Source organism: Mustelus asterias, chromosome 19, assembly GCF_964213995.1.
Source record: "Mustelus asterias chromosome 19, sMusAst1.hap1.1, whole genome shotgun sequence".
NCBI lineage: Eukaryota > Metazoa > Chordata > Chondrichthyes > Carcharhiniformes > Triakidae > Mustelus > Mustelus asterias.
Window position 1 is genome coordinate 10015735 of NC_135819.1, and position 12479 is coordinate 10028213.

At 47.6% G+C, this 12479-nt stretch overlaps 1 protein-coding gene across 1 annotated transcript in view; it reads left to right on the plus strand.

The window, feature by feature from the left end:
* Positions 1 to 421: 421 nt before the first annotated feature.
* Positions 422 to 12479, plus strand: part of LOC144507745 (ras GTPase-activating protein nGAP-like) — a 55653-nt gene continuing 43595 nt past the window's right edge. Inside the window, exon 1 of the mRNA XM_078235012.1 lies at positions 422 to 607. Coding sequence (XP_078091138.1) covers positions 568 to 607 — 40 coding nt within the window. The 5' untranslated portion in view covers positions 422 to 567. The remainder of the gene's footprint in view (positions 608 to 12479) is intronic.

Sequence of the window (12479 nt, forward strand, 5' to 3'; positions counted from 1 at the left end):
CTTGGGGCATGGGCTGAATGGCCTCCTTCTGTGCTGTTCCATTCTATCCCTTCCTGTAGCTACTGGGAAACGTTTGCAAACCTTACTGTGAATCAAGAGTACCCTGGTTGTGAATCTGAGGAAATTCGACAGACTGTGAGATATATTGTTGCAAGCAGGAAGTCAGGAAGGTAGAAAAAGGACAAGGTTTGGGGCTGAGCATTTCCTCTGAATCAGACCGATGCGGTCACGTGACCGGCAACTTGGTTTGGCAGTTGCAATCAAACCGATCTTGCTTTGCGCTGTGGGAGGCAGCGCTTTGCAGGGAAGGCTCGCAGTCCATTTGTTAACGGGCTTGAAGAGGTGGGCGGGGGGGGGCAAAGTCTTCAAGAGGAGCCCACAGTGAGGGGGTTGGAGGGTCGAAGTACGTTGGGGGCAGGTAGAGTGCTCTGCTAAAGGCAATACTGCTATTGGGAAAGGTTCTGTAAGACGGCAGGGGGCGTGACAAAGGCAGCCACAGCCTGAAGACTCTCGGAACGTAGCGCTGAACACTGAACGATAGTAGAGACCTAAGAGCCACGGGTCAAGATGGGTTTGAAGCGATGGTTGGCCTGTGGGGTACAGCAAGGTGAGTGACTACTCTGTGCTGCTGTGAGAATGTTAGCTTGCACGGTTTAGCAAGTTATCCAGTAGCCTTCTAAAGTTTATTGATTAGTCACAAGTAGGCTTACATTAACACTGCAATGAAGTTACTGTGGAAATCCCCTTGTTGCCACACTCTGGTGCCTGTTTGGGTACACTGAGGGAGAATTTAGCGCGGCCAATCCACCTAACCTGCACATCTTTGGAGCGTGGGAGGAAACCGGAGCACCCGGAGGAAACCCACACAGACACGGGGGAGAATGTGCAGACTCCACACAGACAGTGACCCAAGCCGGGAATCGAATCCGGGTCCCTGGCGCTGTGAGGCAGCAGTGCTAACCCACTGTGCCACTGTGCTGCTTCTAGGATCTCTCCTTCCCTTTGTGTTAGGTGTTTTCCCACAAATTAAGTCACATTTCAGAGAGAGGGAATGCATAAAGTGCATTTTCCTTCCCTCAAATCTGTAACTTTCTTTGACCCTCCCCCCCCACTGAAATATTTATTGAGATAAAGCCCTCATCATCCAGTAGAAAAAAACCAGCCCCTACTACTGAGAATTACTTTAGAGCTTCACGCAGAAACGTGGGGAAATTCCGCTCCTCTTAATGAGCCGCAGACGGTGCTTGTTAATGGGGACACTTTCAGTCCGTGGAACTCCTCTCCAGGGAAATATCCCAAGAAATTGAGAATCTTCCAATAGATCAAAAATCAGTCAAACACCACGGATGCTGGAGATCTGCCGACTAAAGAAAAATCAGGAGATGCTGGAAAAACTCACCTGGAGAGAGAATCTTTCGACAAGTAGAAGGAGATTTAAAAAACATCTTCTCTCTGCGGATGCTGCCTGACCTGCTGAGATTTTCCAGCATGTTCTGTTTCTATCACAGATCTCCAATGGGATTTTCCGGATGGGATGATCTGACGAACCGGATACCATTCATTTCATCCCCAGCATTCCAATTAACAGACCCAAGAAAACATCCTTCACAGAAATCATAGAAATCATAGAATCCCTCCGTTCGGCCCATCGAGTCTGCACCGACCACAATCCCACCCAGGCCCTATCCCCGTAACCCCATATATTTACCCTGTTAATCCCTCCTTTGTTGTGTCCAAGGGAGTTAGTGGATGTTCTATGAAGGGCGGCACGGTGGCACAGTGGGTTAGCACGGCTGCCTCACGGTGCCAGGGACCCGGGTTCAATTCCCGGCTTGGGTCACTGTCTGTGTGGAGTCTGCACGTTCTCCCCCGTGTCTGCGTGGGTTTCCTCCGGGTGCTCCGGATTCCCCCCACAGTCCAAAGGTTAGGTTGATTGGCCGTGCTAAATTAACCCTTAGTGTGCAAAGATGTGTAGGTTAGGTGAATTGGCCATGCCAAATTGCCCCTTAATGTCCAGGGGGGATTAGCAGGGTAAATACGTGGGGCTATGGGGATAATGCCAGGATGGGATTGTTGTCAGCGCAGACTCGATGGACCGAATGGCCTCCATCTGCATTGTCATGATCCTATATTGGTCCTATGTTGATGAAATATTTGAAGATTCCTGGATATTAATATTCTATTGTTTTCAAAGGAAGAAATACTTTTGATTTGATCGAAAGCTTCCACTAGTCTTTTCAAGCCCATTGGTGGAGTGGTAATGTCACTGGACTGGTAATCCAGAGGCTCAGGCTAATGCCCTGGGGTCATGGGTTCAAATCCCACCATGGCAGCTGATGGAATTAGAATTCAATTGCAAACTAGTCTCAGTAATTATGACCATGAATCGGCTGTCGGAAAAACCCATTTGATTCACTAATGTCCGTTCGGGAAGGAAATCTGCTGTCCTTACCCAGTCTGGCCTACACGTGACTCCAGACCCACAGCAATGTGGTTGACTCTCAACTGAAACTGCCCTCTGAAAGGGCCTAGCAATCCATTCGGTTCAAGGGCAATTGGGGATGGGCAACTAACTTTGGCTTTGGCAGCGATGTTCACATCCCACGGAATGATACTTTATAAAACATCCTTTGCCCTTGCTGTATTTTTCTGATAATTATTGACTTGTTACTCTCTCATGCACCCCACTAACCACCTGCTAAGCAAATCCACTCCTTTCTTTTGGAATAAAATGCTGCAGATGCTGGAAATGTGAAATAAAGTTAGGCGATGCCCAGTGACCGTGGCGGGGGAGGGGGGAGAAACAGAGTTAATCACCGGAATTCTACCGCCCTGCCCGCCATGGAATCGGAGCGGGAGAGGGGCGGACAACGGAAATGTCCGTTGATCTCCGGCGGGAATTTCCACTCTCCCTCGAGCCGGGGCAGCAAAATCCCGCCCAATGTTTCAGGTTGATCAGTTTCCATGAAAGAGTTTAGAGATTTAGCAGAATACGGCCAGCCAATAAATAGGAGGAGTAGGCAAACGAGAAAGTCTGCGATAGTTATTCATTTTGAGGAGTGTGGCGTCGCTGGCTGGGCCCAGCACTTAGTCCCCATCCCTCAATATCAGAGGGCAGTTGAGAGTCAACCGCATTGTGTACAGTTCTGCTCACCCTATTATAGAAAGGATATTATTGAACTAGAAAGAGTGCAGAAGAGATTTACTCGGATGCTACCGGTACTTGATGGTTTGAGTTATAAGGAGAGGCTGGATAGACTGGGACTTTTTTCCCTGGAGCGTAGGAGGCTGAGGGGTGATCTTATAGAGGTCTATAAAATAATGAGGAGCATATTTCAGCTAGATACCTTTTCCCAAAGGTAGGGGAGTCTAAAACTAGAGGGCATAGGTTTAAGGTGAGAGGGGAGAGATACAAAAGGGCCCAGAGGAGCAATTTTTTCACACAGCGGGTGGTGAGTGTCTGGAACGAGCTGCCAGAGGCAGTAGTAGAGGCGGGTACAATTTTGTCATTTAAAAAGCATTTAGACAGTTACATGGGTAAGATGGGTATAGAGGGATATGGGTCAAATGCGGGGCAATTGGGATTAGCTTAGTGGTTAAAAAAAGGGCAGCATGGACAAGTTGGGCTGAAGGGCCTGTTCCCATGTTGTAAACCTCTATGACTCTATGACATTGCTGTGGCTCTGGAGTCACATGTAGACCAGACCAGGTAAGGATGGCAGATTTCCTTCCCTAAAGGACGTTAGTGAACCAGATGGGTTTTTCCTGACAAACGACAATGTTTTCCTGGTCATCAGTAGATTCTTAATTCCAGTTGTTTATTGAATTCAAATTTGACCACCTGCAGGGATGGGATTCGAACCCAGAACATTACCATGGATCTCTGGATTACTAGTCCAGTGACAATACCACTACGCCACCGTCTCCCCAATTGCGGAGGGGAGAGTGATTAAATGATGATTACTCCACTGCTGTCATTTGGGCGTTCTCCAAGCCCATTATTGCATCTCTTCTTGTCCTACTACCATCACTTTTACCCTTGCCCCATCATCCCTTCTGTCGTTCAATCTTTCCTGCCTTCCACCTCGTTAATACATCTTCCCCTTTTACTCTTTCCTTCCCCTCTTCCGCCTTCTGCATTTTGTTAAAGGCGGATTAATCTCTAACTTTTATTTCAGTGCTGACAAAATGTCATCGACCTGAAACGTCAACTCTGTTTTTCTCTCTCTCGACGGACGCTGCCAGACCCACTGAGTACTTCCAGGACTTTCCATTTGCAGTTCAGATTTCCAGCAACTGCAGTTTTTTACTTTTAACAAAAGCCACTAGCAGCCGTTCGAGATTATTTATTTTGGCCAAGGCGAGATCTTAGCTTCCTCAATGTTTAAGGGCAGGGCATGACTCACTACCTAAGTGTGAGAGTGTTGTTTATTTTCGAGTTTCCTCATTTTCACACATATTCAGCCATCCTCTGCGATGCCCAGGACACGGCGTGAAAGAAAGACTTACATTTATATTTAGTTATTTTTTTTGTTATTCATTCATGTGGATTGGGATGGCTGGAGCAACATTTACAGCCTGTCCCTCAGAACCAAGATAGAACTTGCATTAACAAAGAGAGACCTTGGAGTGTGTTGTCCATTGATCCTTGACAGGAGGACAAGATGGTTAGAGAGCATATGGAATGACTTCCTCTTTTATTCTTTTTAAGTGTCACAAATAGGCTTACGTTAATACTGCAATGAAGTTACTGTGAAAATCCCCTAGTCGCCTGTTCGGGTTACACTGAGGGAGAATTTAGCACGGCCAATGCACCCTAACCAGCACGTCTTCTGGACTGCGGGAGGAAACCGGAGCACCCGGAGGAAACCCACGCAGACACAGGGGAGAAGGTGCACAGACATTGACCCAAGCCGGGACTCGAACTTGGGTCTCTGGCGCTGTGAGGCAGTAGTGCTAACCACTGTGCCGCCATTGGGTGCAGTGCTGAATACAAAAGGACGTAATGATGGAAATGTATAAAATGCTGGTGAGGCCACAGCTGGAATTCTGTGTACGGTTCTGGTCACCGCATTACAGGAAGGACATAATTGCTCTGGAGGGAGTGCAGGGGAGATTTACAAGAATGTTGCCAGGACTTGAAAATTGCAGCCTTGTGGAGAGATTTGATAGGTTGGGGTTGTTTTCCTTAGCGCAGAGGGGTAACCTAATTGAGGTCTACAACACCATGAGGGGCCTAGCTGGGGTACATGGGAAAGACCCTTAGCTGAGGGGTCGATTACCTGGGGGTAGATTTAAGATGATTGGCAGAAGGGTTAGAGGGGATACGGGGAAAACTGTTTTCATCCGGAGGGCGTGGAATTCACTGCCTGAGTTGGTGATTGAGACTGAAACACACAACTTATTTAAAATGTACCTGGATCCGTATCTGAAGAGCTGGACCTGCTAGGCCACAGACCAGGTGCTGGAAAATGGGATTGAAATAAAGTTAACTAGGTTTATTTTTCTCCTTTGTTTGGCCGGTGTAGACATGATGGGCTGAATGGCCTCTTTCTGCACCTTAACTTTACTCTGGCTCTGTTAAGAACATAAGGACATAAGAACTAGGAGCAGGAATAGGCCATCTGGCCCCTCGAGCCTGCTCCGCCATTCAATAAGATCATGGCTGATCTTTTCATGGACTCAGCTCCACTTACCCGCCCGCTCACCATAACCCTTTACTGTTCAAAAATTCATCTATCCTTGCCTTAAAAACTCAATGAGGTAGTCTCAACTGCTCCACTGGGCAGGGAATTCCACAGATTCACAACCCTTTGTGTGAAGAAGTTCCTCCTCAACTCAGTCCTAAATCTGCTCCCCCTTATTTTGAGGCAATGCCCCCTAGTTCTAGTTTCACCCGCCAGTGGAAACAACTTCCCTGCTTCTATCTTATTTATTCCCTTCATAATCTTATATATTTCTATGAGATATGCCTCTAAATTCCAATGAGTATAGCCCCAGTCCTCTCAGTCTCTCCTCATAAGCCTCATAAGCTCTCAGCTCCGGAATCAAAGAGATTTTTACAACCAGTGAAGTACTTTGTGTGGTCACTATTGCAATGTAGGCAACAGAGCACAGCAAGATCTCATTAACAACAACATGATAATGACCAGATAATCTGTTTTTTTTTGTGATGTTGACTGAGGGGTAAATATTGGTCAGGCCACCTAACTCTGTTGCTTTTACTTGAAATAGTGTCACGGGGGCGTCTTGTGTCAATCTGAGAGATCTGGGCTTGATATCTTTATTAGTGTTACAAGTAGGCTTACATTAACACTGCAATGAAGTTACTGTGAAAATCCCCTAGTTGCCACACTCCGGCGCCTGTTCGGGTACACTGAAGGAGAATTTAGCACGGCCAATGCACCCTAACCAGCACGTCTTTTGGACTGTGGGAGGAAACTGGAGCGCCCGGAGGAAACCCACGCAGACATGGGGAGAATGTACAAACTCCACACAGATGGTGACCCAAGCCGGGAATCGAACCCGGATCCCTGGCGCTGTGAGGCAGCAGTGCTAACCACTCTGCCACCCATGTATCTCATCCGTTACACTCACCAGCATCTCATCAGCACTCCCTCAGCACTGCATTGGAATGGCATGCAAGGGTGTGTGTGCTGAAATCTCTGGTGTCAGACTCGAACTGACTCAGAGATGAGAATGTTAGCCAGTGAGCCACAGTCGGTTGGTTAGCTCAGTGGGCTGGACGGCTGGTTAGTGATGCAGAGCGACGCCAACAGCGTGGGTTCAATTCCCGTACCGGCTGAGGCCCCACTGTAATAACTCCACGGAGGCGAAAGTCCCGTCACCAAGTTACTTTATTTACACCATACACCTGTACACAGCCAGCTCTCCAGTTGCTCCCTGCTGAAAGCAGACTGGGAGTCTGACACACCTGCTTTAAATAGGGAGCATGAGGCTCCCTGATTTAATCATCAGTTAAGATTCATCAGGTAGTTCATCCTCTAGCAAGCCAACCTCATTAGCCTGGCTGAAGTCATCACACTTGCCTTCTCAACCTTGCCCCTCACCTGAAGTTGGTGATCCTCAGGTTAAATCATCACCAGTCAGTTCTCCCCACACCCTCAAAGGGGAGAGTGGGACTATGGCGACTTTGACATTTATCCCTTGGCCAACAGAATATCTGATCCTTATCACACCGCTGTTCGTAGAACTTACTGTGCACGAATTGGCTCCCTGCAGCGACATCACTCCAAAAACACCTCATCGGCTGCAAAGCATCTTAGGGCATCTTGAGATTGTGGAAGGCACCACCTTTCTGTTATAGTCTTGATCTGTAGCTCTATCCTTTGATGTGTTTAGGGTTCCAACCTCCGACAACATTTCTTCAGTGGAGCAGCCTTCTGGGTCTGGAAGGGGGGGACGATTTATGTAGAGTTTGTCTTCAATGTCCATTATTGTTGACTGAATCCCAGAGCCCCTTGGTGGGGAGGGGGAAACCTGGAATCAGATGAAGTTCGATTCCCCCACCCCTGATTAAACAAACTTAATTTCAACATTTCAAGGGGAGGCGATGGCCTAGTGGTATTATTGCTAGACTATCAATCCAAAAATGTTCTGGAGACGTGGGTTCGAATCCCGCCACGGCAGCTGGTGGAATTTGAATTCAATTTTTTTAAAATCTGGAATTAAGAATCTACTGATGACCGTGAAACCATTGTCGGAAAAACCCATCTGGTTCACTAATGTCCTTTAGGGATGATATACAAGATGATAAAAGGTTATGGATAAAGTAGACGTGGAGCGGATGCTTCCTCTTGTGGAACATTCTAGGACGAGAGGTCATAGTCTTAGGATAAGGGGCAGCAAATTTAAAACAGAGTTGAGGAGAAACTATTTCTCCCAAAGGGTTGTGAATCTGTGGAATTCGCTGCCCCAAAGTGCGATGGATGCTGGGACAGTGAGTAAATTTAAGGAGGAGTTAGACAGATTTTTAATTGGTGATGGGTTGCAAGGTTATGGGGAGAAGGCAGGAAAATGGGGATGAGGAGCATATCAGCCATGATCGAATGGCAGAGCGGACTGGATGGGCCGAGTGGCCTAATTCTGCTCCCATGAACTTATGAAATCTGCCGTCCTTACCCGGTCTGGCCTACATGTGACTCCAGAGCCACAGCAATGTGGTTGACTCTTAACTGTCCACGGGCAACTAGGGATGGGTAAGAAATGTTGGCCCAGCCAGTGACGCCCATGTCCCACGAATGAATAATAAAAAAAATTAGTTTGTCGCTGAAACCTCTTCCTGTGGAGTAATGAGAAACTTTGCAGCTTCATTTCCGATTGAAGTTCTCCGTTTGATGAGCCTGGCTGTTGTAACATTGCCGATGAGTAATACTGTCTCAAACACATAGCGTGGGGTTTGATGAAGAATTGGCCCTATGATGACGCATGTAGGTTAGGCTGGTGGGGGTGGGGTGTTGTAGCTGAGTTAAAGAGTGTGAGACAGAGGTGGAATGCATGCTCCTGAGATGAAGGGCTTTTCAGGTTTGTCTGTGTACATCTAGGAGGTGATATGTCTGCCGTTAATCCACTTTTATTTCCAAACTGGGGAGTGTACTGCGCGATTAACGCACTACCCTCGCCATTGCAAAGTAGGCGATGACACCTTTAATCAGCCAATTAGCGGCAATCAGATAGGACTGAAGGTGGGGGGGGGGGGGGGGGACCTCCCATACACACCAGTCTTACCACAACCGAGGCACAGAGGAGATTTACCGGAGCGGTTCCAGGGGATTTCAGCTCTGAGTTGGAGAAGCTGGGGTCGCTATCCTTGGGGCAAAGGACATCGAGAGGGCGTTTGATCAATCTTGGATCAATAAGGGCATCGAGGGTTATGGGGAGGAGGTGGGAGAACGGGGATGAGAATCATATCAGCCATGATAGAATGGCGGAGCAGACTCGATGGGCCGAGTGGCCTAATTCTGCTCCTATATCTCATGGTCTTATGGTCATTTGATGGAGATGTGCATTATTGATGGTTTACAGACCGCAGATTTAAGGTTTTGGGAGGAGATCCGGAGGTGTTGTGAAGAAGGATTGTTTTCACACCTTCAAGGGGAGTGGAAGCAAAGACAATCAATGATTTCAGAAGGAAATTGGCTGGGTACTTGTGGCCCAGGAGGGAAAGAAACAGCAAAACGTGGAAATAAGAATACAGGTCCAAACTGGTCTTGTATACTTTAAAATGGAACACCAGTAAAACAGGAAAATATAGTATATTGGTCTCAACTGCACCTGTATACTTTAAAGTTTAGTTTAGTTTATTTATTAGTGCCACAACTAAGGCTTACATTAACACTGCAATGAAGTTACTGTGAAAATCCCCTCGTTGCCACACTCCGGTGCCTGTTTGGGTACATGGGCAGCACGGTGGCACAGTGGTTAGCACTGTTGCCTCACAGCGCCGATTCCTGGCTTGGGGTCACTGTCTGTGTGGAGTCTGCGCGTTCTCCCCGTGTCTGCATGGGTTTCCTCCGCGTGCTCCGGTTTCCTCCCACAGTCTGAAAGACGTGCTGGTTAGGGTGCGTTGACCCGAACAGGCACCGAAGTGTGGTGACTCGGGGAATTTCACAGTAACTTCATTGCAGTTTTAATGTAAGCCTTACTTGTGACAAATAAATAAACTTTACTTTAGAAGCTACACTCTGGCGCCTGTTCGGGTTACACTGAGGGGGAATTTAGCACGGCCAATGCACCCTAACCAGCACATCTTTTGGACTGTGGGAAGAAACCGGAGCACCCGGAGGAAACCCACGTAGACACGGGGAGAATGTGCGGACTCCACACAGACAGTGACCCAAGGCCGGGAATTGAACCCGGGTCCCTGGCGCTGTGAGGTAGCAATGGGAAAATAAGAATACTGGTCCAAACTGTTTTTTCCTTCTGGGGGCAAATAAACTTATATAGGGCTATAGCAGTTAAATAGAACTGATTGGATTTCTCTGCAGAGAGCTAGCACCAACTCAATGGGCTGCATGACCTCCTTCAATCCTGTAATTCCTCTCTGACTGTAAACAGAGTGTCTCCAAGGTACAAACTGATCTCATAATCTAAATGACAGCACAGTCTCCCGATTAAAGCAAGATTATTTCTTCAGCAAAATACAATGAGTGAAGAATAGCAACACAAACAATTTGATTTGATTTATTATTGTCACATGTATTAGTGAAAAGTATTGTTTCTTGCACGCTATACCGACAAAGCATACCGTTCATAGAGAAGGAAGGGAGAGAGTGCAGAATGTAGTTACAGTCATAGCTAGGGTATAGAGAAAGCTCAACTTAATGCAAGGTAGGTCCATTCAAAAGTCTGACGGCAGCAGGGAAGAAGCTGTTCTTGAGTCGGTTGGTACGTGACCTCAGACTTTTGTATCTTTTTCCCGATGGAAGAAGGTGGAAGAGAGAATGTCCGGGGTGCGTGGGGTCCTTAATTCTGCTGGCTGCTTTGCCGAGGCAGCGGGAAGTGTAGACAGAGTCAATGGATGGGAGGCTGGTTTGCGTGATGGATTGGGCTACATTCACGACCTTTTGTAGTTTCTTGTGGTCTTAGGCAGATATAGTGCGTAAAATCAATTTCAGTCACAAACGGCAGTGCAGACCCCAGGAGGGGAATTATCCAATCATCCACCAGCACCCGTTATGCTCTAGAAAGCCAATTATTGAAGAATGGAACTGGACGCAATCTTTACAACTTTTATAACTATTTATTGACAAGATTACACATTACAAGCATGCATCTCCTAACCCAACATCTAGCTTGTGTCTATTTATAGGTACACAATCAATCCCTCCCCCCCTCCACCCCCCAGGTCAATGTTCACCATTTGCATGCAACTAAACACAACTAATATACAATTAACAGCTCTCCTACCTTAGAACCAGAAGGTTGTGGGTTCAAGACCCGCTCTAGGCCTTGGGTACAAAAATCTAGGTTGACACGGTGGCACAGTAGTTAGCACTGCTGCCTCACAGAACCAGTGGCCTGAGTTCGATTCTGGCCTCGGGTCACTGTCTGTGCGGAGACTGCACATTCTCCCTGTGTCTGCGTGTGGGCTTCCTCCGGGTGCTCCTCCCACAGTCCGAAAGATGTGCTGATTAGGTTGATTGGCCGTGCTGAATTGCCCCTTAGTGTCAGGGGGATTAGCAGGGTAAATATGTGGGGTTATGGGAATAGGGCCTGGGTGGGATTGTTGTCGGTGCAGGCTCAATGGGCCGAATGGCCTCCTTCTGCACTGTAGGGATTCCACGATTCTATGACATTCCAGCGCACTGCTGAAGGAGTGCGGCACTGTTGGATGTGGTGTCTTTCGAATGGGAATGAAACTAAGGCCCTTTCTGTTCTCTTATAAATGATTCTATTGTGTTATCTCGAAGAAGAATGAGGAAGTTCCTCTGCTCTCCCCGCCCTGCCCAGTGCCCTGGCCAGTATTTATCTATCAACATCAATAAAATCATTCTATTTAATCACAATCGCATTGTTGTTTGTATCAGCTTGCTGTGTGTGGATTGGATTTCCAACATTACAACAGTGATTCCATTGTACTTCATTGGTTGTAAGATGCTTTGGGATGCCCTGAGCTCTTGGGAGGTGCTACAGGAATGCAAACCTTCCTGACTGGAGTTATTGGTCTGACTGTATGAACAGGGAGGGAGGGAATAGAGGGATACGGACCGAGTAAGGGCAGAAATTTTTTTTTTAGTTGAGTTAGGGCATCATGATCAGCACGGGCTTGGAGGGCCGAAGGGTCTGTTCCTGTGCTGTGCTTTTCTTGGTTCTTTGCATATGTAGCCTCACTTATATCCAAAGACCAATCATAGAATAGAACCAGAAGGTCCCTCCAGTGTAGAAGAGGCCATTCGGCCCATCATGCCTGCACTGGCTCTCTGACCCAGTATCTTAGCCAGTCCCTCTTCTCTGCCCTATCCCTGTAACCCCACACATTTAGCATGGCCAATCCACCTAACTACACATCTTTGGAGTGTGGGAGGAAACCGGAGCACCTGGAGGAAACCTGAGCACCCGGAGGAAACTCATGCAGACACGGGGAGAACGTGCAAACTCAACACAGACAGTAACCCAAGCCGGGAATCGAACCTGGGTCCCTGGCGCCGTGAGGCAGCAGTGCTGACCACTGTGCCACCGTGCCGCCCAATGGACAGCAGGAATGAGCTCCTTGCAGTTTACGGTAGTGAAAACGGCTTCTTTCTCCCAACAGTGCAAGCGCAGACTCCCCAGTTTCTGGGTTCCACAATCTTCCTTGGGATCAGTGAGCTGGGATTCTCTACACTGTATCGCACAGGAAGCATTGGTGCCCAATGACCCTCCATCAGCTACACTCACACACAGCTTTAACACTGAGTATAGTACGTATGGGAAAGGAGATTGAGGGAGAAATGCATGTTGCAAATGCCTCTTACAAC